The 27166-nt window shown below is 40.2% G+C and overlaps 2 protein-coding genes and 1 long non-coding RNA gene across 4 annotated transcripts; 1 reads left to right on the top strand and 2 right to left on the bottom strand.

The window, feature by feature from the left end:
- The first annotated feature begins 3 nt into the window (after nt 1-3).
- On the top strand, nt 4-15914 carry hhipl2 (HHIP-like 2). The gene is made up of 9 exons (XM_085392486.1): nt 4-375; nt 1676-2328; nt 3415-3558; nt 4690-5021; nt 5173-5299; nt 5417-5562; nt 5646-5727; nt 13226-13308; nt 13855-15914. Exons 1-9 carry the CDS (start codon nt 16-18, stop codon nt 14415-14417), a joined length of 2490 nt encoding a protein of 829 aa, XP_085248612.1. The 5' UTR covers nt 4-15; the 3' UTR covers nt 14418-15914.
- LOC146646618 (uncharacterized) lies at nt 7000-14055 on the bottom strand. The gene is made up of 2 exons (XR_014908939.1): nt 12274-14055; nt 7000-9762 (listed from the first exon to the last, which is right to left on the bottom strand). It is a non-coding gene; the product is annotated as an uncharacterized LOC146646618 (long non-coding RNA).
- A 4493-nt stretch (nt 15915-20407) lies between the features above and the next one.
- Nucleotides 20408-27137, bottom strand: marc1 (mitochondrial amidoxime reducing component 1). 2 transcript variants are annotated; one of them, XM_085392485.1, is made up of 7 exons: nt 26760-27137; nt 23416-23586; nt 22939-23101; nt 22704-22847; nt 22361-22422; nt 22066-22137; nt 20408-20865 (listed from the first exon to the last, which is right to left on the bottom strand). In XM_085392485.1, exons 1-7 carry the CDS (start codon nt 27008-27010, stop codon nt 20853-20855), a joined length of 876 nt encoding a protein of 291 aa, XP_085248611.1. In that variant the 5' UTR covers nt 27011-27137; the 3' UTR covers nt 20408-20852. The 2 variants fall into 2 exon arrangements, with proteins under 2 accessions (XP_085248611.1, XP_085248610.1); XM_085392484.1 differs by having other exon boundaries at nt 20408-20926; nt 26760-27131.
- Between the last annotated feature and the right edge of the window lie 29 nt (nt 27138-27166).

Genomic DNA, 27166 nt, shown 5'->3' with positions numbered 1-27166 from the left:
GGCCAGAAGGCAAAAATGACAAGGAAGAGGGATGCTGCGCTCCATCCAAGCCGAGCCGGCTGCGCGGTTTTACGCGCGGTGGCACAACTACGGCCATCTAAAAAGATGCCAAGGCTTCCTGCGGTTATCCTGATTGTGCCAGTGATGCTGTTAGCCTTGGTCAAGCCAGCATCTGCTCATCCTCAATGCCTGGACTTCAAGCCACCTTTTAAACCTCCATGGCACCTGGAGTTTTGCAATCAGTATGAGCAGTTTGGATGCTGCGACCAGGGAACTGACAACATGATCGCGGAGAGGTACTGGGACATCATTGAACAGCTGGAAGCGGCAGGTCATGAGCTCTGTACCGACATGCTGAAGGAAATTATGTGCCAGGTAAATATATTCTCTTGAGTTTTGATTACTATTAATGCCATGATCATCATCTTTGCTTTAGGTGCACTGCAGTCTTTTCACGTTTGCTGCAGTTGTGGTTGTATGTTCTCCATTTCAGACAAACAAACAAACAAAAAAATCCTTGAAAAAATGAAACATACACAACTTGAACTTTTGATTCATTGTAGTTTATTCTAATTAAACTCAAGTTAAAATCAATTTAGGGTTACAATAATAAAATAAATCCCACAAAAGTTATCACTTAACTTTATAATTGTTATAAATGGTTGAATAGAAACTGTGAAAATTTGCTCAAGTTTAAAGCAAACTAAAACTGGATACTCCCATCAGATATTAAATGTAACTACTAGTGACTGATAAACTAGTATTTTGCAAAAACAAATATTATCTAACTGTCATTGTGTCACGGGCTGCGATGGCAGACCGTGGAGTGACAGTGAAAGCAGGGCCCAAACGCGAGACTTTAAGTGAAGGACAGTGGATTTATTTACAGGAGGTGAAAAACACACAACTATATACAAAATCCCAGCACTGTGGTCCCGTGGTGATTCTCCCTGAATCCCACACAGTGCAGATGTCCGTGAGAAGTGAAAGGTGGCGACTCCAAAAAACTCCAATTCCCACACCGTGACTTTAGAGGCGTACTCCGCTCCCGATTCGAGTTCTGACTCAAGGATCCAGCGTCGGCCTCAGCTCAGCTGCAGTCCTAAATGCCGTTCCTAGACGAGCGTAATCTGCTGCAGCTGGCAGAGGACGACGAGCGGCAGGTGCGGCCGTCTCTCGAGTAGACCACTTCCGGGTTCGCAGTCTCCTCAGCGAACCCACACCTCCGGAAGCTCACACAGAGACACATGGAGAGATGGAGAGCAAACCAATACAACACACGGAAAACATAAACATACACTGAAAATGCCTGAGCCCTGGGTCCCTAGACCCAGGCCATGACACATTGAGGTTTTAATCCAGAGTGCTTATATTTGTAACAATTATCAGTAACATCAGATTATGGTTTCCACATCTGAAATAAAAAACATCTGATATTGAAATCACTATGACATGTTTCCATATTTCATTTACACAGGCAAATTTGCAGAGGACAAACTTCCAGACATTCAAAGTGCTCTTATTTGAAAAACAAAACAAGTCTTTGTGCTTATGGGACACATGTATTCTTGATGTTGTGACTTAATGGCTCTCTTAGTCCAATAAATCATCTCCTCTGTGCATGACGCTGCCCTGAAATGTCTTAATGGTAAACCACTGTGTTTGCCCCATCCAGGAATGCTCGCCATATGCTGCCCACCTCTACGATGCTGAAGACCCCTACACACCTGTGAGAGAAATTCCCGGTCTTTGCTTTGACTACTGCTCTGAGTTTCATTCCAAATGTCGCCACGTGCTTAAATATTTAACAGTCAACCAGCTGCTGCTGTACGCCACAGAGCACGACGTAACCACGTTCTGCAGCATGGTAGACCTGCCTGACCAAGACTACTGCTACCCCATTGTTTTGAAAAGCTCTGACCTCAATAGTAACCTGGGACAGGTGGTAGAGGACCCAAGAGGTTGTCTCCAGTTGTGCCTGACTGAAGTGGCCAACAATCTCAGGAACCCAGTGCTGATGCTGCACAGTGGAGATGACACACATCGAATGTTTATTGCAGAACAGATGGGCTTTGTTTGGGTTTACCTACGCGACGGCAGCCGGCTGGAGCAGCCTTTCCTGGATATGAGCGGGGAGGTGTTGACCACTCCATGGCTGGGGGATGAGAGAGGATTCCTAGGAATGGCTTTCCACCCAAAGTACCGGGATAATGGACGCTTCTTTATTTACTATTCCATCCAGGTCAGCAGTGAGCTGGAAAAAATCAGGATCAGCGAGATGAAGGTGTCTGCCTATGACATGAACGTGGCTGATCCCTACTCAGAGAGGTATGCAGAGGGAGGGTCTTTCTTTCATGATGTGGGTCTGCACAAACTACATAGGCTTTATCATCATTCAGGGGAGGGGCTGTAATTGCACCAACCCTTGCATAAACATGTTCAGGGCTAAACACTACATATCAATTTACGATTTTCTGGGATTCTGAGGACCATTAAAATTCACAACCTACCCTGCACTTTGCAGCGTGAAACTATGAAAATATCTCAGTGAAACACAAAAAGGAGTAGTCCTTCACTTTGTTTTAGGCCTTCTAAACATTTATTGCTCATAATCCTAAAATTTTACAAGAGATATATTTAATTATTATATCCCCAAACCCCCTATAGTATGTTATAGACCCACAAAAAACTTCAACACTTGTGTTACATTTAGGAGCACTCAGAGAAATGACAACTCTCCAGCAGGTTTTCTTTCTTTGTGCAAGCAAGCATAAGGCAGACACTAACTGTAAAACGAGGAGGCGGCAGGAACAATATCCAAATGCAGCACACACAGAGGGACACACAAGGTCAAAATCCAATCTTTAATCCAGAAAAGAGGAGACGGAAAAAACAACACAGCAAACAATCCAGAGAAGAGCAGGGGAAAGTGAAAGACCATTAAAAGGTTCAAGAGGTCATATACAGTTGATTGATTGGGGGCGGGGCAAAAAATCACAAAGGAGAGAAACTGAAAGGTAGTAAAACTAATAACTGTGTGAACAAAAGAGAAGGAAAAAAATACAGAAATTAAAATAATAAGAACAATGCAGGCACGTAGAAGAAAGATAAACAATTAAAACAGACAAAAGAAACAACATTTGAGTTAAAAGCAAACAACAACGCACAATGCATAAAGGTTTCATGCAAACATGTTACCAAAATGGTGATCTAAAGAGATACGCCTTTAGAGAAATCACAGAATCAGCATTCCACAGTACAGGTGCTGTGTTTGATCTGCTCAGGTCCTTAGGCAGATGCGTGGAGGAGACAGTAAATTTACCATGAGTGAGCTGAAAACTTGACAACCTGATAAAAAGTATTTTAAAGTATACTTTATCTAATTGTTCTGAACTGCATGCATTTTATGTTCAGGCTCATTTTAGAGATCGAGGAGCCAGCCGCAAACCACAACGGAGGCCAGCTGCTTTTTGGTGTTGACGGCTATTTGTATATCTTCACTGGAGACGGTGGAAAAGCTGGGGATCCATTTGGGAAGTATGGCAACGCACAAAACAAGTAAGGTCCTTCAGGTTTCCTCAAGTGAAAATAATAACCTAGTCAAATATGTGAACAATAATTTAACCATAAAGCCATTGCGTTAAGCCTGGTATTGCCATTGTTAGCTGTTATTTTTTATTAATCTATTTAGCCAAACTTTCAGCTAACTGTGTCTCCATAGCCTTCAGCTACACCCACCCTTCATCCATACATACATACGTTTCTGAGTTAGAAAGAGTTTATACAAATATTTTATTATTTTGGCTTTTTTAGCCTTTATTGGATACAGACAGGGTAAACATAGGAAAGTGGGGAGAGAGAGAAGGCCCACCATCCAGAGGAATCGTTGTAGGAGTCGGGTGGATTATGCAAGGCAAGGCAAGTTTATTTGTATAGCACAATTCAACAACAAGGTGATTCAAAGTGCTTTACAGAGACATTAGAAACAAGAACAAATAAAAAGCATGATTTAAAATTGATTAAAACAAGCAAATAAACTAACTAACTAATTAACAAACAAACAAACAAACAAACAAACAAACAAACAAACAAACAAACAAAACAGTATATAAAATCAAAACAGATAAAATCAGAACAGTAGATAAAATCAGTAGTTAAATGTAAGTTTTGAAATTTAAGCTTAAAGTGTGGATTTGGTGCTTTATTCAAATGCAGCTGAGAACAGGTGAGTCTTCAACCTGGATTTAAATAAACTGAGTGTTTCAGCTGATCTGAGGCTTTCTGGGAGTTTGTTCCAGATATAAGGAGCATAAAAGCTGAATGCAGCTTCTCCGTGTCTGGTTCTGACTCTGGGAACTGATAAAAGACCGGATCCAGATGACCTGAGGGATCTGGATGGTTCATACTGGGTCAGGAGGTCATTGATGTATTTTGGTCCAGCAGTCCAGCAGTATCAATGTTCTTATATTACTTAAAACTATTCAGCCATTTAAAACATTACCATTTATTAACTGTTTGTGCAATATGACCTGGCACTCAATCAAAGCTTGTTCATTATACCCCAAGGTACTATAAGAATGCCTAATTATTAATCCATTATCTACACCTTTAGTTTATTTATCTTATATTAATCATTTTTTCACTTAAGGCCTCTACCCTGAGTTTTTCATTTATTTTCTTGGTATTCAGAAGTGCTCTTTTGGGAAAAGTGCTTCGCATTGATGTGGATGGAAGTGACCCCAGTGGCATGCCATACAGGATCCCCCCTGACAACCCATTCCTCAGGGACCCAGGTGCCCGGCCAGAGGTGTTTGCTTATGGGGTAAGAAACATGTGGCGATGTTCCGTGGACCGTGGAGACCCGGTGAGTGGCTACGGCAGAGGTCGGATATTCTGCGGGGATGTTGGTCAAAATCGCTACGAGGAGATTGACATTATTATCAAAGGAGGAAACTATGGATGGAGGGCCAAAGAGGGCTTCGAGTGCTACGACATGACATTGTGCCAAAACTCCTCCCTGAGTATGTTTTCTGTTCTTGTGAAGCTTCCCCAGTGATGAAGTCAAGAGCTATTTTCTGTCTGCTTGAAACGTTTGCCACGTTTTATTTCCATCGTTTTTGATTGTTTTCATTCTCAGAGTTAAATTAGGTTTGTCTTTCTCTGCCACAACAGATGACATCCTCCCTATATTTGCATACAGCCATCATGTCGGGAAGTCTGTGACAGGGGGGTATGTGTACAGAGGATGTGAATCACCCAATCTGAATGGCTTGTACATTTTCGGAGACTTCATGAGTGGGTAAGATTATGTTTATCTGAGCATTTTCCAGCCTGAATTGGTCTGTCTTCTCAGTTACCTTTACATTTTTTATTTAATTCGCCTGCTCCAAGTGACATAAAGCTGTCAACCTTTCAGTCGAATTATGGCTTTAGAGGAAGACAGGACAACAGGAAACTGGAAAGAGAGGAGTGTGTGTATGGGTGATACGCAGACTTGCTCTTTTCCCGGACTCATCAATCAACACCACAAGTTCATCATCTCATTTGCTGAAGATGAAGCAGGTAAGGTTTGATCAGTCTGTTTATGCGTTTATCACAGGATCAGACCCGTGTGACACTGCTGACAAGCTGTTTTTGTCATCCAGGGGAGCTGTACTTCCTGGCTACGTCACACCCGAGTGCCATGTCTGCTTTTGGAACTGTGTTTAAATTCATGGACCCCTCCAGGTATAGTGTCAGACCAGGTGTATATTACATTTACACATTATGGACGTGCTCTGTGTTAAATGGGAACACCTGCTTGGGGAAATTATTCAAAAAGACAGGCGTGTTTTTCAAACAGGCTTTAATTCAAGTCATGGAAAAGAAAAAAAATCCCGGGGGCCAAATAATTATGAATTGTACATAAAGGAAGAATAAAGGATGTGTCTTCCAACAATTTGTTGCATCCTAGGCAGTCTCTTTACCAGAGAAGTCCTGAAACGCTAACACAGTATGACAAGAATGACATTTTGTATCAGTCATTTAAAGCAGCAGGATTCTAACGTTTGACATCTCAAAGGGTTTTTTTTCCTATAGGATCAAAATTAGGGGCAGGCCCTTACAAGCACACATTTTTTCCTTTCAAGTAAAATCCAGTGAGCCATTATGAATCTGTATCAAGCAATAATGTCATGATAATTTTAATGATAATTCAATTAACTGAAATAACATTATAAAGAAGATGTTATTGCTGCTAAAAGTGATTCCACTAGTTACTGAATGATTTAGTGTACTTAATTTATTTATTTACTTTTAGTTTCTGCATTTTGGCTTAGTTTTCATTGAGTAAACAATGATCTACTGTAATATTTCACAGGTTCATATGAGGTTGTACTCACTTGATAAGAACCAGATGATGTTTTTATGTCTCGTGTTGAAATCTCCCAATTCTTTGAATCTTTGGGCTGAAGGAAGGACAATACTCGGTGTATAAATGCTCAATCAACAATCATTTATTTCCATACAATTCAACAGTCAGAGCATTACAACGTCCGGACGGGAGAGATGCTACCAGAGGGTCAGGCACATGTCTCAAAATGGTGACGGGTTGCTCAGCTTTTTATAGTCTCTAGTGGCCCCCAGCTAGTCGTAAAAGCCAAAACATCACATTTTTTCTCTGTTACAGCGCCTAAGTTATGACCTCGGCAGTTGTTTCTCTGCTTTCTGTAAGGTGGGGGTGTGGAATGTGGTCTATCTATCTCCCCTGTCTTTAGACACAGAGTCTCCTGCTTACAACCTTCTCTTCATGATTCAACAATTAAGCATGTCAAGAAAACAGTGTAACACATTCCCAGCAGATCAAGGATACAGAGTGATGCACATTTATCTAATGAACTAATATGTGAATATGTTCTGTTAACTCAAAAGTATAATGAGAACTAAACTACATACAGCTCACACACTCTATATTAAAGGGTATAATGTGATCTACAGCAGTATTCTAATTCAACTACTTTGATTACATATATAAGGTAACATATAATAACAGAATAATCTAATAATTCCCCCTTTTGATCTCTGAAAGAGATCACTTACAACATGCACTCCAGGGTCGCAAGGTCCAAGTTTTCTTGATCCTGAGGCCCTCTGTCCCCCTTTAACGGGTGGACCATATGTGGGATGACCTCTGTGTTCACGCAGTTCAGATGCCAGCAAAGTTAGATTTACAACCATAACAGCAGTTACAGATGACTCTCCCATCACTCCCCAATTCTCCCACAGCTTTATTTTGGTGCTCCAGTTTTCCACTCCCATTTTAATGCCCCCTTATACCTTTCAAATGTACTTAGACTAGAACCTCTGTCTAAGGAGCTTTTAACCTTTATTTTTATTGCTGCAGCTACCAATGTCTTCCAGTTGGGTGATTCTCAGCTTCTTTCTTCGACCTCCGGGGTTAGACCACCCTTTAGTCATTGCACAGTTCTGGGGATTATTCTGCCCCGATTTCAAACAAGGATCTGTGTGTTTTGGGTTCACCGGCGTGTCCCCCTTTTTGCCAAGAGCCTCTTGAACCTCGTTGGTCTGGTGTTCCTGGTTTTCGCCAACCCCTTCATGGTTATTGCTGTGTTTGTGGGATCCATGTTCTCCAGGAGCCCAAACGCCATGACACTTGACCCCAGTTGCTGTCTCGGCAGTCCCTACATCTGTCCCTGCTGTGAAGGGTCCTCACCTCTCCGTGTCCCCGTCTGGTGTCTGTTCCTTTCTTTATGTGAAGCTAGAGTCTCCTCCTCCAGTCTCTCTTATCCTCCTGCTCCTGAAAAAACAAAACAAAACAAAGCGAAGCATCCACCCTTCTCTTGTCGGCTGGGTGAATTGTTTATTGGCATTTACTAATCCTAAAGTGGGTGCAGTCATTGTCTCAGTATCAAGTCAGTCAAAGCTTTTAGTCGTCAGTCCATCACAGTCCATTCACATGCATACCTCCACACACATTCATACCAGATGTTGCTGATAATGGAGTCTCACGCGCAACCTATTCGAGCCTCCATCACCAGCAAGATGACGTCATCATTTTAAAGGAAAACAATTCCTTGTTGTTTTTTGGGCCGGATTGACTCGGTGCAATCCTTTTAGACTCAGAACTTCTCAGTGTTCCCTATAAGTGAATTTCTCCCAAGCCAATTACAATCATGGAGAAGCACACTTTGCAACTGTTTTTGTAAGAATATTTCATAGCGCTTTAAATTTCAATCTTTCAGGCCTGGTTTAAAGAGCTGATTGTTAAATCATAAACTCACAAAATATCAACATATCACCACCGGTGGATCACACCTCTCAGATTTTCTTATCTCAGTGCACTGTAACAAAACGAAAACAGACATAACCAACAAAACACTAACAACAATAACACAAACTAGGGCCCGTTGCAGACATGTCCAAGCATAAAACTATCCTCTCTCGCTTACGAGAAAGAACACAAGCCAAAGCTCACTGATAAAATCAAGCTAGCGCTAAACAAAACCAAACAATCAACCAGAAATTCACAGGAAAATTTTGCTTCCTGCCGGGACAATATTGTGTGGGAATGAGAACCTCAGGTGCCGTAACACCTTTTGTTCCTCCTTGAATTAAAACTCAATCACAGAAAATGCCGTACTCCGACCTAAAACTTACACTATTAATTCATCAATTTCACTCTGTGCCACTGTTCCTCATCAGGGCTGTGTGAAGCACAGCAAAGAATTCAGTCAAGGCCTTGAGCCATAAACAGACATCACGCACAGACATTGTTTTCATAACCAAACCGTTTTAGAGCTTATTCCTAAAATCTACATAAATGCCTTCTAGGTGACATATAACACATTCTAAGTAATCAATGGCTCCTCATAAAAATTATGCATTGGGATGTTTGTGTGCAGCATTTTGCATATCAGCATAAGCAAAGCATTCTTCATTGCATCAGCGTGTGTGTGTGTGTGTGTGTGTGTGTGTGTGTGTGTGTGTATGTGGATCACTTCTCAGTGAATCAGCATTCCAATGTGTGTGTGTGTGTGTGTCATTTCTCACTCACTCAACGAGTGCACGTGTTCATGTGTGTATTTCACTTCATTCTGAATCTGTGTGTTTGGAGACGTGTGTGTGTGTGTGTGTGTGTGTGTGTGTGTTCATCACTTTCCTGTTCTGGTGTTCTGGGTAAACCACGGCCTGAAGCATGCCCTGGGGTCCTGCCCCCCCCTCCTTTTCAGTTTGTTTGCGACCATTGCTGCTGCTGCTGCTCAAAATTCAGTCCGTCCTGGTTCTGACCCCAATTGGGGCAGTCCTTTCTCCAGTGTCGATGTTCACCGCAGGTGAAACCTGCATCTTCTTCTGTGTTTTTGTCCATTCTGAGGTGCCTTCTGTCCTCAGTTACTCCTCTTGTCTCGGTCACGCCCTTTTTCGCCACCCGATCATCCGTGTTGGTCCATCACTGTCCTGCACAGTGTGAATGCAAAGTTATCAAGGTCAGCATTCTTTCGCTCGGCCTTACTTTTCATTCGGGCTTGGCGGGCGTCTCGTCACAGCTCTGTCAGCTGACGCAGTCTGGGAATTTTCCCCCGTGTAGTGAAACGGGCCTTAGGTTTAGTGCTCTCCGTCTCGGCTGCATGAGATCACATTCCTGCAGGTCTGTTGACATTCTCAGGTCGTTGTTGTGGGTCCAGCTGTTGCAGCATTTGGTCAGTGTCACGTATGGGGGAGAGCAGGAGTCCAGTCAGCCTCGGCTTTCAGGGCCGGCAAAGCAGCCTGTAATTAAATATGTATAGAAAAAACAAAAACAAAAACAAAACAAAACAAAAACAAACAAAAAACAAAAACAAACGAACAGGAAAATGATGTTGTGTTGGCTGTGTTATTCAGAGGGGAGACAATGGGGCCAGGCCCTGTGTCAGCCTTCTCTCCCCCTTTTTTTGTTTTTTGTCTCCCGATATAATCAACTCCTAACCCACCAAGTTGACAGGACAACACCGGTATATGTTAAAATTCTTAAGATCATGTTTAAAAGCCCAAAAAGGAACTTTCTTTCATTCAGTAATCACTTTTATTAATCAATCAACAGAAAACATGTCACAATTTGAATCTTTTAACCACTAAATTTGTTGCGTCTTGCCTGGTTGGTTAGACCAGTGTTCCTTTTTTTTTTTTAGTTAAATTGTTGTCCTGCAACCCAGAGGGTTTCTTTGTCAGTAATGTATAGACTTCATCATTTAAGTATGTTAATTTTTCTTTAACCTTGCTGGAAAATCTTCACGTGTTCATGAGTGTAAGCTGTTTCTTCATTGCGTGTGTGTGCATTTGTATAAAAGCAGGTTAATTTTATCTTTTCTCAAACTAGGCGTTACCTTAAAAGGAGCCTTTCTCTCAGATTTCTCTGCTTGTGTGTTTTTGTTTCACCTTTTTGTTGTGATGCTCCGGACGCCTTCCCAACCTCCACAAGTCCGTTGGCCCCAATTTTATGTGTTAAAACTTCTCTTAATTTCTCCTCTAATTCTCTCCTCGCTGCTGTCTTTTTCACAGCTGCTGATTCGTGCTGGGTGTGGTTCCCATTACCTATAATTTTGCTTCGGCCGCTGTGCTTGTGGGGGCAGTTGGTCCAGGTCCGCAGCTTCCTGTATTAACACACTAAGAGATTTATTTAATTTCATTTTCATCACTGTTAAACAGATAAGCAGGCAACCCGCCTACCTTGACAGCGTAAACTGTACGCCAGTCTCCCAACACATTCCTCTCTGTACTCCTCCATAATTCTCCACTGCACACCTCTTACTATCTCTCCTTTTTATTTTTATTACACCACAGAGTAATACACCCAATTATGCCCGTCTATCTCTATGTGGCTCCAAATTCCCTCTTTATTTTAATTTCACACTCGTCAGGGGACAGGCACACAACAATTTCAACCACTGAAACGAGGAATTCAACCTTTTTATTTCTTTACTAATCTAGACTCAACCTTTGTTCGCAAAATGTGTCTTGTTCTAGTCCGGAATAAATGTGAACCCGTGATTACACGGCCGTTCCAGTGTTATTTCCGTAGCTATGCGGGGGCCCTCACCTCCCCAAGTCACCACCTCGGCACCCGGACGCCGCCGGTCCTGGCCGCGCGTCCACGAACAGGAGGGTCGCCACTCCTAGGGCAAAATGTTCCACAGGTACACTAGGCATCAACCTTTGATCCTAAAATGTGTCTTTGCTCTAATGTCCTCCTAATCAAACACATCAACCGTCACTGTCACTGTGTTCACACTTCACACAAAAAACACACTCAGAGCGCGCCTCACTCACACTCTCACTCAGTGCGCGCTTTACACACAAGACAGCACCCAGAGCGCGCTTCGCAGCTTCACACACACTCTCACTCAGAGCGCGCCTTCACACTCACACACAACACTTTTCCTCAGCGGGAATTTTACACAGAAACCTCTGAGCTCAACTATTAGATCTTCTTAAAGCACACTGCACCATAGACCAAAATACCCCTTTCTCTGCGCTTATGACCGCCACAACGGGGCAAAGTTGCATCATAAAAGTGATGCTTGCATCCCCGAAGTTATACCTGACATCATAAACCAGGTGTTGCTATGTACTTAAAATTTTACTTTGTATTATGACCGCAGCCCTTAAAACTCGACTGACGCCACAAACCACCGTCAAAACCTCTATCCAATGTACTAAAACTAGCACCAACCACTACTGCACTTCACGGCCGCACCACCGGAACACGCCGTATCATAAACCAAACCTACGGACGTGTTTCGCTCTCGCGTTGCCAGCGTTCAACTGCACCGTGAAGCCAGCATCTGCTTTTCCTTAAATCAACTTCTATTTCATAGCCGGCAAAAGCCAGGACGTCACTGACACCATAAACAAAATAAACAAACCTCGACTTCAATGTACTGGACTAATGGCCGCGTCTTCAGAAGAAATTCTAACGTATTATTGCTACAGAAGCCAGTATTAGACAAAATTAAATGTGGAAGGTAAAGTGGCTGCAACTAGTCCAACGTAGTATGTTATTAGTATCTCGGTAGAAGCAGTTTACTGCAACTAGTCCAACGTAGTATGTTATTAGTATCTCGGTAGAAGCAGTTTATTTAACACACTGGAATTCAGCCTCAACTTATGTTGTTAGTATCTTGCGCCAAAAACCAGACACCGACAAATTTACTGTGAAAATACATGTGACTCAGCGAACAGATTAATTTGGAAAGCCCAATATGCACATTTGGTATTTATAATACAACAGGCTGTGCTTACCTTTTTATTTTTGGACCGGTCCTCTGTTCACCTCGCCTCACGATCTCACCAAAGGTCAAATCTGCACCTCCTCAGCACACCAAAGATCCGGGTCACACGGCACCAAGTTGTTGAAATCTCCCAATTCTTTGAATCTTTGGGCTGAAGGAGGGACAATACTCGGTGTATAAATGCTCAATCAACAATCATTTATTTCCATACAATTCAACAGTCAGAGCATTACAACGTCCGGACGGGAGAGATGCTACCAGAGGGTCAGGCACATGTCTCAAAATGGTGACGGGTTGCTCAGCTTTTTATAGTCTCTAGTGGCCCCCGGCTAGTCGTAAAAGCCAAAACATCACATTTTTTCTCTGTTACAGCGCCTAAGTTATGACCTCGGCAGTTGTTTCTCTGCTTTCTGTAAGGTGGGGGTGTGGAATGTGGTCTATCTATCTCCCCTGTCTTTAGACACAGAGTCTCCTGCTTACAACCTTCTCTTCATGATTCAACAATTAAGCATGTCAAGAAAACAGTGTAACACATTCCCAGCAGATCAAGGATACAGAGTGATGCACATTTATCTAATGAACTAATATGTGAATATGTTCTGTTAACTCAAAAGTATAATGAGAACTAAACTACATACAGCTCACACACTCTATATTAAAGGGTATAATGTGATCTACAGCAGTATTCTAATTCAACTACTTTGATTACATATATAAGGTAACATATAATAACAGAATAATCTAATACTCGACACATAAACCTTAGAACCAAAAGAGTGCGTACTTTCTTTTTACTGTGACTTTACATTGGTTTTAAGGATGCTGTGGGAAAGTTTTTGTACAGAAAATAACTAAACTTTTTAAATTAAATAAATAACAATACGATTGTGCTGTCCTAAAGAAAACAACAAAGACAGAGTTACTATCTTGTCATTAAAAAGGGACTTCATTTACTTTTATAGGAGAGCACCTCCTGGGAAATGTAAGCAAAAGCCACTCCCTGTCAAAGTGAGGGGAAAAAAGTTTCCATTTGTGCCAAAGGAATGTAAGTAACTTCAAACTTATCTTTGCATTTCAATCACTTCTCGATCTGCATACCGGACCTGTTCTAAATCTGAGGTCGTCTAAGAAAGTAAAGAAATTTATTTTAACCTGAAACGTCTAATATTTCGAGGTGCATTGAATATAAACATATACACACCATATTATCAAGTCAATTAACCTGATGTTAGAGGTTAGCGTAAGCGTTACACAAGCCACATTTAAAAAAAATCTGTTCTTGCAGACCGACAAATTGCCTGGGTTCACTGTTCACTCATGCATGCATGTCCTGAGCAGAACCTGCTTTTTTCCCCCTCTCTGGATTTACTGTCTACATGCTGCCAAATTGTATAATCACACTGGGCTCATACATAAAACTATAAAAAGCAGCATCCAGTTTTACATCAAACATATTTAAAATAGAGACAAGCATTCCAAACACTTAGGCTCAGCCAAATATGCACACCATTTAAAAAAAAACTCAACACATGCGGTTGTAGAAGAGTAAAATGGTGAAAATGGGTACTTATTGACATCTGTGCCATTTCAGTGACTGTACTGGGCACAAATGAAAAACCTACCAGACCACCGCCAAGAAAATTCAAACTCCCCACCAAACCGCCGGTGAGGAGCAGCCAGATCAAACCTACGATGACTGCAGCAGGCAACTCAACGACGGGCACCGCTGTAAAGGTCAAACCGAAATCATCGGACAAAGACACGAAGAAGAAAAATATGCTGAAACCATGGAAAAAAGACAAAATGCTGAACAAGAAAAAAGCCAGCACACAAGCAAAGAAGAATACTTTGAAGCAGAAATCTAAGGAGACAACTGTCAGCGTCAAAGATAAAGTAAAACCAAAGACAAATCAAACTGCCACAGAGACTTTAAACACTTCAAACGCCCACAATGGCCTGAAAGATAACAAAATCCACACAAAGAGGAAGATACACCAGAGGAAAGCTGCGCAGAAGCAAAGTGGACCAAAGATGACGATTAAAGAATCTACAAAAGAGTATCCTGCCTTTGTGAACAAAACTAAGACAAACTTCAACGTAAGAAGCAACAGAACACTAACAAGACAGCTTAAGGTGAAGAGCAAACAAACATGAGTCTGATTATGGCTTAATCAGATTTTGTCTTCATGAAATGATAGTGTTGACTGGCACATCTTAAAGCAATAGTTCTACTCTTATTTTCAGCTATGGGAAGAGTTATTCCACTCCCATGTATGCACAGAGACAGCAGCTTAGTGCAAAGGCTAACGACAGAGGCAAGCTCCTGAAGACTGGCTCTATCAGAGAATCAATTCACCAGCACTTCTAAAGATTGCTAATTATTATTTTACCTTTATTGTTGCCACCGGAGTCTCCAATTCCAGATATCAGCAGCCTCTGCCAAAATGCTGAACAATTCCTTTAAAGCAGTGTTTCTCATATTGGTTACCAGTAGAAAGTACAGCAGTGAGTACTTGAGATTTTTATATTCATTTAAATACCAGTTATGCATATCTCTGAAAATAAACTTAAATAAACTAAATTTCATATTCAGCATTCTTTTCAGTGCAATCGTTTTAGCTGTTGTAACTGTTGAAAGCATCACTGAAGAAGAAAGTAACACATATAATGAGCAGGATGCCAGTTTCAAAATATGTCAAAAGAAAAATGGATTCATGGTTGAAACACATCCGACATACAAACTGTTAAGTGCTCCACATCTTCCTCTAGGACTTTCTTTTCTTCTGCAGCTTCATAAATTAGACTTTAAAGTCACAAGTGGAAAACATTTAACCTTCCCAGCAACCCAAGAAACTCCAGAAAAACCGAAGAGCTTCATATCAGACTGTACAGGTCTCGGTTAGCATCTTAAATGTTAAAATTCATGGCAAATCAACAAAAAGGAGGCTGAAAAAAATCAAACAATCAAGGTGAAGCGCAGACTTCAGCCAGATTGAAATGCTGTGGTGGGATCTTAAGAGAGCTGTGCTGTCCACAATCCTCGTGGAACTGAAGACTGTAATAAGGCAGGGCTAAAATCCCTCCACAACAATGTGAAAGACTGATAAAGTCACACAGAAAACAATTACTTAAAGGTATTACCAATTAAGAATTTTTTTATTATATCCCGACACCTAAAACCTGAAAACTGACCAATGTTGTTCTTTCTTTTTACCATGTGGGCATATTTTTTCTTTTCTACCAATACGTTTATCACTGCTCAGGGATGTGCATGCAATTATGCATGTAACGACATTGTTTCCTTTATATTTTATATTTAGCTGTCATAAAATCATTGTTCCAAGTTAAACTCTCCCCTGCCTGTATTTAGAACATATCAGCTTAGCCTAAAATCTAAAGAGGCAGCAAACGTAAAACACAACTTCTATTTATACCCAGGCCCAGTTTCTGAAATTACTCTAATTTTACAACACATGGAAGTGTTAAAAATAAACATTAACAAGTATCCTTGACTCTCAGAAGCTCTCTGTAATTAAACTCTGCACCACTGATCTTAACTGAAACCGCCGTGACCATGACTTGTATAATGTCTGCTGTAAACGTAAAGCCACCCCGACTTCCACGTGCAGTTGTGCAGCCTGAGGTTACAAAAGTCTCACAATCCGGCATTTCCTTGGTTTCCGGACTTGATGCCTGTGTCGTAAAATATTTTATAATTTCTATAAAGTGTCTGAAATTGGTGTATTGTTTAGATTTTTGGTGAAAGAAAGGTCATTCAAGGCTGCAATAAGCTTCACATAAGAAGATGAAACATTACAAAAATCCTAGATGCACGTACGCTATCCCAGCTATAGCTCAATATGTATGTGTGTATATACGTAGGTATGGATAGATAGAAACATATATGTGTATATATTAAAAAAAAAAAAAATTACACATAACATATAATGTAATTACAAGGAGGTATTTCTGTAGTCTATTGATACTAGATAGTGGAAAAGGGGTGGGATTAAATAAGCTTATGCTTCTTCCTGCTCCTTTTTGAACATGGACGTTATTTGGAGTTGTGGTTGCTCGTTTTCCTTTTGTTTGCTTTGTTCATTTGTCTCTTTTAATTCTATTTTTTTTTTTTTATACTTTTTCAACATGTTCAAAATAAAGATTCAATCAATCAATCAATCAATCAATCAATATAATCTTACCCTAGTCATCTGTTTAAAAGCCCCTAATAGCAATGTAATTGCAGTGATTCTGTCTGTTTCAGCACACACTTGCTCATCACGATCTACAAATCAAGTTCTCGTGGAACAGGACAATATTTCACAAAGACAAACCACAAAAACTGGGTCATAGAGTCGAGCATGGTTGAAAAACTGTACGGTGCTTCACAAATCGACAGTAAGCTCATCATCCACAAGTGTCTGCTTTATACTTCTGATATGACGTGAGCATGCCCAGTCATGACAACAATCCTGCAGCAATACAATGCTTGATAACAGACATACAGTATTTTGTAATATGACATAAACCTACCATGCGATTCATCATATACAGCTCATGGAATATAATTGTACCTCATCCTAATCTGATCCAGGCCAGATTATTCTTTAAATAATCTACATACAATTTGAGATGAACACCACCATCAGACATATGTGGAACATGTGGAGCACTTAACGATGTCTGATGTTTTCATCATTATTAAGTCAGCAAAAACTACATACAGCCACATCCTGTTAAATAAAATCAAACATCGAAAAGACTGAACAAGTAAGGCTTGTTAGGAAGGGTTGACGATAGAAAGCTTCTTCACTCTAACACGGCAGAACAGTTTAGGTGGAAACTTAGGTGGCAATTTGTGTTAACTGAGTCGACTTTAAACTCCTCTGTGTACCAAAGTGTTCAAGAGTCAAACGTGAGGCCATCTGTCCAAAAGCTAAAGCTTAGCTGAAATTGGGTACTGTGACTTTAAGCACTCCACATTAAAGGTTCCATATTAAATTGCACTGATTTGGGAAAGAAGTAATTTAAAGTGATGCCGGGTTGTTTACGTTTACTATATGTTGCTTAAAACCACAGATTCCTTACAAATTACAGACTCACGTAACTATGTTCCAAGTTCAAGCAGCTCGGTGGTGCAACACAAATCTGCTTTTTAGCTTAAACACAAACACACACACGTTCCTTAAAAAAGACCTTTTGTGACGGCGAAGGGGCCATGCAGACATTTGGAAGTGACTCATCCTATTGTGCATCAACCTGTATAAACTCTGTAATTATTAGCTGGAGGGTTTTTAAGTAGAGGGATCACCCTTTGACGTTTGGTGACACACAAATGATGGCTTTCTTCACCCTTTTAAAGACGTGTTTTTGCAGGTTTCAGTGTTTTGTCTATTTGCTTGAATTCCTTACAGTGAGGCTTACATGCAACAAGCTGCCCGATCCTAAATAAAGTACAGCAAAAAACACAAACAACATTTAGCGTATTAGGCGAATGAGGTGAAATTTATTTAATAACCTACCATGAATTTATTTAAATAAAACAGTTTTGCCTCTTAATTCTTTAGCCTGTGTCCATGAAATGGGTGCTAACATCCTGTAGTGCCTTTTAGTTATTTCTGAATCTATTTAAACAGCTAAAAATGTCATCAGTGCATTGAAAAGTGGTGGAACTGCAATAGTAAATAACCAAAGCCCGGGTTTCTTTTGCAACCTGTGGACGTGTAGTCACAAGGCAGGAAGACATCTTTGCTTTACTGAATAAGTCTCACAAATCTTTAATAATAATTTAAAAAAAAAAGATCTTATAAAAGCCATAAGGGAGAGCAGTCTGTTGGGTGATTTTGTGTGCAGACTAAAAATATCTACTGCATAGATGCCATGATTTTTGTCCTGTTCATCCCCAAGGATGACTCACTAGCCTTAGTGATCCTTATTAATTCATTATTATTTATATATATATATATATATATACATATCAAGACACACCATCAGATTGGATTTGTCATTAAACAGGGGTCTGGGGGTGGACGGGTCCTCCTTCGGAAAATTATGAACGTCAGACACTTCATTTCCTGCATTATGGTGGGTTTTTTATGCAACACTTTGTATCGTTTTTCTGCAATTTAATTGATGGTTTATGGAATTACAGGCATATCATTTTACTCTGCAGACTCTTCATGGTTAAGTTAAGTCATATTGCTCTCTACTGGCCACCATTAGCAACTAAAACTGGGTCAAAAACTTCAGCCAGTAAAGCATCAAATGCTAAAACTGTTTATACTCGTGGGACTACAACGTGTGGGGTTAAAGAGGCCCAAATTTATCACCTGCTGGTCTGAAATAGATAATATAATGTTATAATGTTAAGGAGGCCATCTGGAACTTTTTTTCTTGTTGTAAAAGTGTCATAAAATCTGCTGTATGTATGTGCTTTATTCAGGACTACTACTTGTTTTGCGTTACTGTATGCTGCAAGTAGATAATGGATTAATAAATCTTTGTGAAGGATGAAGCTGTCAATGCACTCTCCAGAAGATGCTGGAAAACTGTTACATTACAACTTCGGCCTTTGCAATGGACTGAATGTGTTCCCAGTAGCTGGTCAAATGAGGCCACGCCTACTATGTTTTTATTGTACTCAGTCACACATGTCTGGGTTAAGGTTATGGAGACCCTCTCAAGATGGCCATCTTCATTTTCCTGCCAGTGTAAGCGTGTCCTCATTGTACACAGGGCTGACGGTGGCACAGAGGGAGACTTCCTGAACGTCAATTGAATTTACAACTTAAAGGTCCCTGATGTACCAAATCAAGTCTCTTGGTGATCTTTCTTGGATGTTCCACAAGCCCTAAATCCCTGCTTTTTCAGGTGTTTAGAAGAAGGCTGGGCGGGTGTAGAAGCTGTGACAGTAGATAATGCAACCCCATCGCAGACAGTCTTCATTCACCATTGATGTAACCAAATCAAAGGAAAGCCCTTTGATTTCCCCGTGTACAGTTTGAAGTCTATGGTGTTCAAAATTTTTTAGCCCTCACTTGGTGGGTTTGTCTTTCATGCATTGTTTGATGGGTAATCTTGGCTTCATAGCAATTATCCTCTCATGTATGAAACATGCTTCTTCGGTTGGTAGTTACTCAGCAATTTTATATCATGTAAAGGAGACATCTGAACTGGTCGACTGAGTTTGTTTTGTTTTTGTTTTTTTAAATTGTGTAAATAATTTAATAGTTATAGTAGTTTAAACAAAAACATTGCAAAAATCTGCTGTGCAAATTTTGGTATGGATCTGATACCAAGTAAATAGAGCGCCAATTTTTCATTACCAATACTGTTAACCTATGAAGCTGGCTTATGTAGGATAGTAGTGTGTCATGAGATGAATCAGCAATTTGCAAATTCTGAACACATTTTAATGACCACTAAATCACTGGCAGTTTTACTTTTCAAATTTCTTTTCCACAACTTTTTTTCATAACCCCATACCGGCAAAAAAACAAACCCCCAATTACCACAACACAGTGGGCTACATACCAAACTTACAGGATAGAAAAAGTATCGATCCTATCGTGCTAGTATCAATCCAAAAACACCAGCATTGGTATCGATACTATTGCTTGATTGGATTTGGACTGATGTGCCCAGCTCTTGTTTATAGGAAAGGTCTACATTTTACATCACTGCCACTAATGACATTAAAATTGAGTTATTTTTAAATAAAAGTTTTGAGTCCATAACTAAATATTTACCCAGAGAGATGATACAGAAAAGGCAAGATTTCTTTTATTTTCTAATTTTTAAAGTAGTGATTATCATCTTTAAATGTTTAGATCATGTAAAAGTATACAAAAGCAGCCTCGCCATTTTCTAGGAATCACACTAAGAACTTTTAGTATCTAATAAATATACATGCGCAATTAAGCTTGCCCTTTTTAAAACACAAAATAAGAAGACACGACAGTGAAAAACGGGGGATGTAGAGTGTAAAAAAGGATGCTCCTTTCAAAATATGCCATTAAAAAGTAATTATGAGCAGTGAGATGGATGATTTACAAATAGTTTTGCAAAGTTTAACACTAGAAGTGATCAAACCCAGCAGTACGTCTCTGCCGTGTTCATTCCAGGAAGCACTTTAGTACAAAGACTTAAGGCAATTTTATTTATTTCTTCAATAGCAGCATGTAATTTCAGGTTTTAATAACCAGCTGGAATATTGAGCAGATGTTAGCAATATTTTCAAATCAGGTTCTATTAGCTGATTAAGAGGTGGTCAAATCATCAAAAATTGAGACCAAAAAAAACAGAAAAAAAAAAGAAAAAAAAAAAAAGGCCGGGGTGGCAAACTGAATGATTAATACTAATGCTGTGCTACTTTTTAAAATGTTATTTCAAAGCAGTTAATTTCTGTCCATTTCTAGTCTCCTATTTGCTTACACTACATGAATTTAAGTGCTTTCTTCAGTCTGATATCAAAGACGACTTGTGACTTCTGAGTGTTTTGACTTCAGGTTTGGCCCCTCTCTCCTGACGCCTTCTATCAGCGGGTGATCTTGTAAACCACATCGCCAACCTGAAAGATGCCCGTCTTCTTCACGTTGTGCAGCTGTCCAAACAGTGGAGAAGTTTTATAGATGTGCTTCTCAGATGGTTTGCACAGGCGATAGCTGGGAGTTCAGAGACATTTTAGATGTGACAGACACAAAAAAAAAAAAAAGCCCACTGTGAGGTTAAAACAGACTCACTGGCAACTTTATTATTAGGTACACCTTGCTAGTGCCAGATTGGAGATAATTGTCCTTTCAAAACCAACGTAATTTTTTGCCGCAGAGATTCAACAACATTTCTCTGAGATTTTGATCCATATTGACATGATGGCAACACACATTTTCTGCAGATTTTGACATCAATTTCTGACCCTATAATATGAACATCACAGCAGAAATCAGGGCTCATCAGACCAGAAGTCTTTCCAGTCTTTTTGTCTAATTTTGGTGAGGCCATGGGAATTGTAGCCTCAGTTTTCTATTTTTGGCTGACAGGACTGGCACCTGGTGTGCCTGCTGTAGGCCATCTGCTTCATGGTTTGACGTGTGTGCGTTCAGAGATGCTCTTCTGCATACCTTGGTTGCAACGAGTGAGTATTGTGGCTACTGCTGCCTTCCTTTCTCCCCCTTCCTCTGACCTCTGGTATCACCAAGGCTTTTCTTTTGTCACCTGATGCTTTCTTTGTTTTGGACCATACTCTAAACCCTACTCAGTAGATCAACAGTTTCCGAAATACTCAGTTTAGCCTGTTTGGTACTAAAAACTTTGCCAGATTCAAAGTCCCCTTTCTTCCCGGATGCCCGCCCCTCCCTGAGCCTGATTCTGCTGGAGGCTTCTTCCTGTTAAAAGGGAGATTTTTTCCCCCGACTGTCGCTAAACCACTTGCTCATATGATTGTTGGGTTTTCTCTTTTCTTTGTATTATTGTAGGGTCTTTACCTTACAATAGTGCCTTGACTATTATTGTGATTTGGCACTCAATAAATAAAATTGAACTGAACTGTGAAGCCCAGTTTGAATGTCAGCAGGCTATCTTGGTCATGTCTACATGCCTAAATGTCATGCAACTGGCTGATCAGAGAGTTGCATTAACGAGCAGAAGAACAGGTGTACCTAACAAAGTGGCCACTGTTTGTACATAGAAATACAACATTACTCAAAAAAAAAAACATTCAAAAATATTTTTTAAAAAACCCTTTCCTAATAATAATAATAATAATAATAATAATAATAATAATAATATTGAGGTAAAATGTTACTTTTTCAGTGTTTCCAGAGGCTCTTTTCTGCTGATTACACCAGTCTCTGGATCGACTGTGGTGAAAAGACACCTGGTAAAAAACAAAGCAAAACAAACTTACAGGTACGTTTGCATCCATTTAACCCCTAAATCATTTTTAACTTAAAAACACACACATTCACTTTGCCTGACAATTGCTTATTTCTAAAAATCAAACTGCACAGACCAGCAATGACTCTTTGGATTTGCTCTTGTTGATAAATGCACTGATTCTGTGTGTGATTAAAATGTGCGCGTAGCATCCACAGTGTTACCTTCCACATGCCATTACACGCTGCAGTCGCACACTGCCAATCTGGAGCTCTTCCCACGAATCCTGAAAAAGCAAAGCAGTTGGTTTTGGAGTTGGAGACAAATTTAGTCCACGCTGTTCACACCGAAAAGGGTGAGTTATTAGTCACAAGTAAAAGGGCCAAATGATCGTCTTTTCAGCCAGGAAAAATAAAACAAAAGCTAATCACCAGTAGTGCAGACAGACATGAGAGCTAATATTTTTAAGACCTTAACTGGCTCTAAACTAGTTTTTGCTTTTCTTTGTAGACAAGAATATCAGGAGGTACGAGCATTAGTTTTTTAGGCAAAGGCTGAACAACGCACCTCATCGAATGGTTTACAGTCACTTATCACAATGTTGGGGCGGAAGCGCTCAACCGTGACTCCCTTCTCTAACTTGCTGCTGAGATCCTTAACAGAAGCCTCTGACAGCAGCATCACAGGTCCAAAATCTGGGTAGGCCACCTCCTGGATAACACATCACAACAGGATCAGGGCATTTTGGCTTGAAAGATGCATCAAATTTAAGCATTAAAATAAACTACAAAGCATGTAGTACCTCAAATTGTTGGTAAACAGCCTCTTTCTCAGCTGGTTTTCTAGGCCTCATGCAAGGTTCAAAGTGCACCAGGCGATAGGTTTTCTCTGCCTTAAGGTAATGAGTAAGCCAGTGAGACACTTTGTCACCACAATCCCGGCCCTGAATGTCAACGCCAAACACTCTACAGGACAAAAAAGTAAATAAACACAAAAACACAGAAGAAGCATTTATGTAAATCTCAAACTAGAGGTTAGAAAAAACGCCACTGATTATTTGGTCAATTTATCAAAAGATTCAGACTCTGAAAGGCAGAATTATCACTTTATGACTGTATTAATTCACTGACTGGTCCAGGTTCAGTTTGCATCCACGTCAAACTAAACTTTACATTCAAAATGCATTCACTTCATAACTTTACTATATAAGATACAGTAAGAAACTGAATTATCCACCAAAAGAAGACCGAGCAGTATAAATTAAAAGCAGACGTAGCACCTGCAGTCGAGGACGGGGTTGTCGGGCTGTTTGATGGGGAACTTGAGTTCCTCCATGTTTGGGCCGTTTAAGCAAACCTGTCCTCCCTCACAGGTCAGAGACACCAAAACCAGACGTGGCTCCTGTCTGCCTGTCACCATGTGACCGTCCTCTGTCACCACCATCCAGTGTCTGCAAACAAAACAAATAGAAAGCTGGATTTCCCTCACCCATCTGCATTATTTGGCATCCCAATTTAATTCCATCATCTGGCAAGAAACCCACACAAACTCAAGACAATATTAAAGGAATAGCGAAAAACGGATAACAAGATGGGAATCAATGACATCACAGGTTGCCATGGCAAAACTGAGTCATACAGAAATCCCAGATTTACGTCATAATTTATTAATATCCCCTGGTTGAAAATTTTTCTGGGTGTCATCCAGAAAGGCTCATGCAAGGTAGCACTGTCAACACATGTATTTAAAGAGTTAGAAAATAGGATATCCTTTCATAATAAAAGTTCCCTTATAATAAATATCTATACCCAAATTTTGAACTACAGCTCTGTTTTGAATGTATAAATAGCATGACATCCTTAATGTGTCAGCGAGGAGGGAGAGCATTTTTTGAAGTTAAAAATATTTATTATATTATAAATATAATAGATATTATATAACCATGTATAATCATTACAACTGTTAAACACTGTCCTCACTGTTACATTAAAAAAAAAAATCCTCTTACCCACCATTTATATTTATCAGTATTAATTCAACATTAAACAACACTTGGGGTACAAAAACATTTGCTTTTTGAAAACTAGTTTGTGCATTTGAAGAAGCAGTGCTGGGAAACCTTGTGTGTGTGGGACTCGTACATGTGTTCTCTGTACTTAGCTCAGGCGCTTTTATAATCTTATGACCGTCCCCTTTTATCTGCGTTTTTATCTCACTTTAATCTTGGTTAGCTCAGACTAAATATATTTACTTTTTACTTTGCAGGTGCAAATCTGATGTATTTGCCTTCACGTAGGACCTTTGTACAAGTGAAAGTTTTATCCCACACTTACTTAAAATATTTATACATCCCATATCCGTGACCAATTTTGAAACACCAGTTAACCTCAAATGCACGTCTTTTCTCTGTGACAGGAAGCTGGAAAACCTGCAGTAAACTCATGTAGAAAGATCCCAGTTGGGAATTTAACCAGGAACCTTCTTGCTGCGGGGTGACAGCACCAACCCTTCCTGCCTGTCTCTGCAGGAATCTGGACAAGTGTGGCGGCAGCATAGGCACCTTTTGTGATGATGCAAGGGTCCCCCTTGAACTCTGATATTATGACTAATAATCATTTATATTTATTGGCTTTTTGTACACTGAAGCCGTTTTAAGCCAAATCTGACCGATTTCTCCTGATGGATTAGACCAGACCTTCCCAAAGTGTGGGGCGCAGAGCCATGGCGGGGGGATGGCGGGGGGGGGGCGGGGGGGGGGGGAGAGAGACAACTAAATGCTTGGACACTGCTAGCACAGGTGTCTACAGAAACGCAAAGCAGGAGATGAAGCATCGCTGAATGTGTTTCCAAACCAACTTCATTCTAAGCCAAAGACTAGAAAATATGGTGAAGCATATCTTCCCTTTGGCTTCATCTGCACAAGTGCCAAGGTAGGTCTCCCCTGCAGAGACAAACAGTATCCCACATTCGTGATTTTTAGTTCACAAACACTTCTTGTAATGACTAACTACTCCTGACAATTTGGAGATGTACATACTATACTATACTTTATACAGTAAAGTTACAGTGGGATACAAATAACATCAGGCTGATCCTGCCACGATTTGTCCCCTGGGTTCAAATCACGGACAAACAGTATCCCACAGCTGTTTATGTTTTTAAGCCCATTTTGCACAGAGAGGCATTTTTTTGAAAAATGTATTGATAGCAATGTTGAATATTATTACACAGGGAAAAAAAACAACTACATGTAAAATAATGACACCGTGATGCCTCTGCCTTTGTAAATGGAGGAACAGTAACTGCATGTAAAACCTGCAGATAGAGACAAAATACTGTTAATCTGACTATCTGCCATTCTGCAATTCATCTCATGTAAACAATAACGTGGCGCACAGCGTGACGTGAAAAAAGGCGCATACCTTTGACGTTGCATGACGAACTCTGTATTCCTCGTCCACAGGTAAAGGCAAAAAAGGAGTTTTTAAAAAAAATCTCCGTTTTCGGTGATTCGAAACGCCGTTTACGTGTGGACGAAACAGCTGCGTGTTCAAAAATACCCGTGTAGGTGCGGACGCAGCGTAAAAGAGTTAGTAGTTTATTACTACCTGTAATTTATTGCAGATTACTTGTATTTGCTTAATTGTTTACTAAATGTTTGAGGTGTGAAATAAACCGCAATGGAGCAAAATATGGGTGTGTGTGGTTAGAGGATGTGTGTGTGTGTGTGCGCGCGCGCGCGCGCACGCGGGAGGGGGGGCGCGAACATTTTTTCTTATAAAACAAAGGGGGGCCCAGCAAAAAAAAAAAAAAAAAAAAGTTTGGGAACCACTGGATTAGACAAACGTCTGTATTCCAGGTTCCCACAGAGACATGGACTTGCTGTTGAAACAGTAAAACTGCATAGGCATGATGGTTATTTATGGTACACTTAAAACCATAAGGAACAGAGGTAAGAAGTACGGTAATGTGTGAAATGTTTTAACCATGGCAGTGTGATTTTGTTTAATTGTCTCCCATATTCTTTACCCGAGTAAAAAAATGCTCTGTTAGAATCTGGTTTGATATCCATGTTGACACAAACACACCCACACACAAACCAAAATAAAACATAATTAATTAATTAATTAATTAATTAATATTTACACAGTAGCTTATCATTAACTATATAAACGTTTTGTACTATGCTTTTGTTAATTTAAATGCCGTTTTGTTTTTTGTTTTGTTTTTTTACACAAAAACTTATTCCCTATATAAACTTTATTATTCGTCAATTGTTCATAAAACATTAACTGAAAAATAATCTGGGGGCTTCCGTGCAGGGGTGTCTCCAGGATTTTTTAGGGGAGGGTCCATGGGAATATCAGAAAGTTCCTACAGATTTTTTTTTTTTTTTTTAAACAAAGTGGTTGAAAATTCACTGACTTGTTGTGATTTCATGAATTGAAAGACCTCATGTCTCCATAAGAAGACAAGTAGGAGACGTCGCTGCCCTGCAGTAAGATTTAATGGCGAGGTAATGAAGAATGGTTACAGCGGTAAATATATTTTATTTAATTAAACGGTGGAACTAATTAACAATAAATAAATTTTATTTATTTATTTATTTATTGCAATACTCACCGATCCTGCAGCTCTCCGAACTTCAGCCCCATTTTCTGGCACTCTGCAAGCGCCAAAGGCACCGCTTTGCCAGACTTGAGAGGGTGAATGAGGAGCTGCGACACTACGCCCACACGAACAGCTTTTTCTGGCTTTCGCAGGTATTTATATCCAAGACCGAGTCCCAGAATTGCAAATCCGGCTCCGCCGATCAGAAGAGCGGCTTTCTTATTCTGGGACACTGCGTCCGCAGCCAGCTTCCTCAGATCCATTTTGAAGCCTCGAAGAATTTTTCGGACTCTGAACTTTTGTTAAAGTGACAGCGGCCTCTGCGTGCGACGTTCAGAGACCCTGGGTCAGCAGCAGCACGCTGCAGGGAGACCGTTTTATTAACGTGATGCACTTCAGCTGCTGTGAGTGACTGAGCA

Source organism: Rhamphochromis longiceps, linkage group LG19 (genome assembly GCF_057381845.1).
Source record: "Rhamphochromis longiceps isolate RC_006_pf linkage group LG19, R_longiceps_female_GT1.1, whole genome shotgun sequence".
Classification (NCBI taxonomy): domain Eukaryota; kingdom Metazoa; phylum Chordata; class Actinopteri; order Cichliformes; family Cichlidae; genus Rhamphochromis; species Rhamphochromis longiceps.
Note: the sequence above shows the minus strand (reverse complement) of the source record. Positions and strands in the feature narration are given on the sequence as shown.

Bases quoted from the DNA above. Each gene is read 5' to 3' on its own strand.
- hhipl2 (XM_085392486.1), top strand. From the start codon at position 16: ATGACAAGGAAGAGGGATGCTGCGCTCCATCCAAGCCGAGCCGGCTGC. The intron at 2,329-3,414 runs GTATGCAGAGGG...TTTTATGTTCAG, and splicing joins GCTGATCCCTACTCAGAGAG to GCTCATTTTAGAGATCGAGG. The intron at 5,022-5,172 runs GTATGTTTTCTG...CTGCCACAACAG, and splicing joins GTGCCAAAACTCCTCCCTGA to ATGACATCCTCCCTATATTT.
- marc1 (XM_085392484.1), bottom strand. From the start codon at position 27,010: ATGGATCTGAGGAAGCTGGCTGCGGACGCAGTGTCCCAGAATAAGAAA. The intron at 22,848-22,938 runs GTACTACATGCT...TGTGTTATCCAG, and splicing joins CTGTTTACCAACAATTTGAG to GAGGTGGCCTACCCAGATTT. The intron at 20,927-22,065 runs GTAACATTTTAC...CTGAACTCCCAG, and splicing joins CCTCTGGAAACACTGAAAAA to CTATCGCCTGTGCAAACCAT.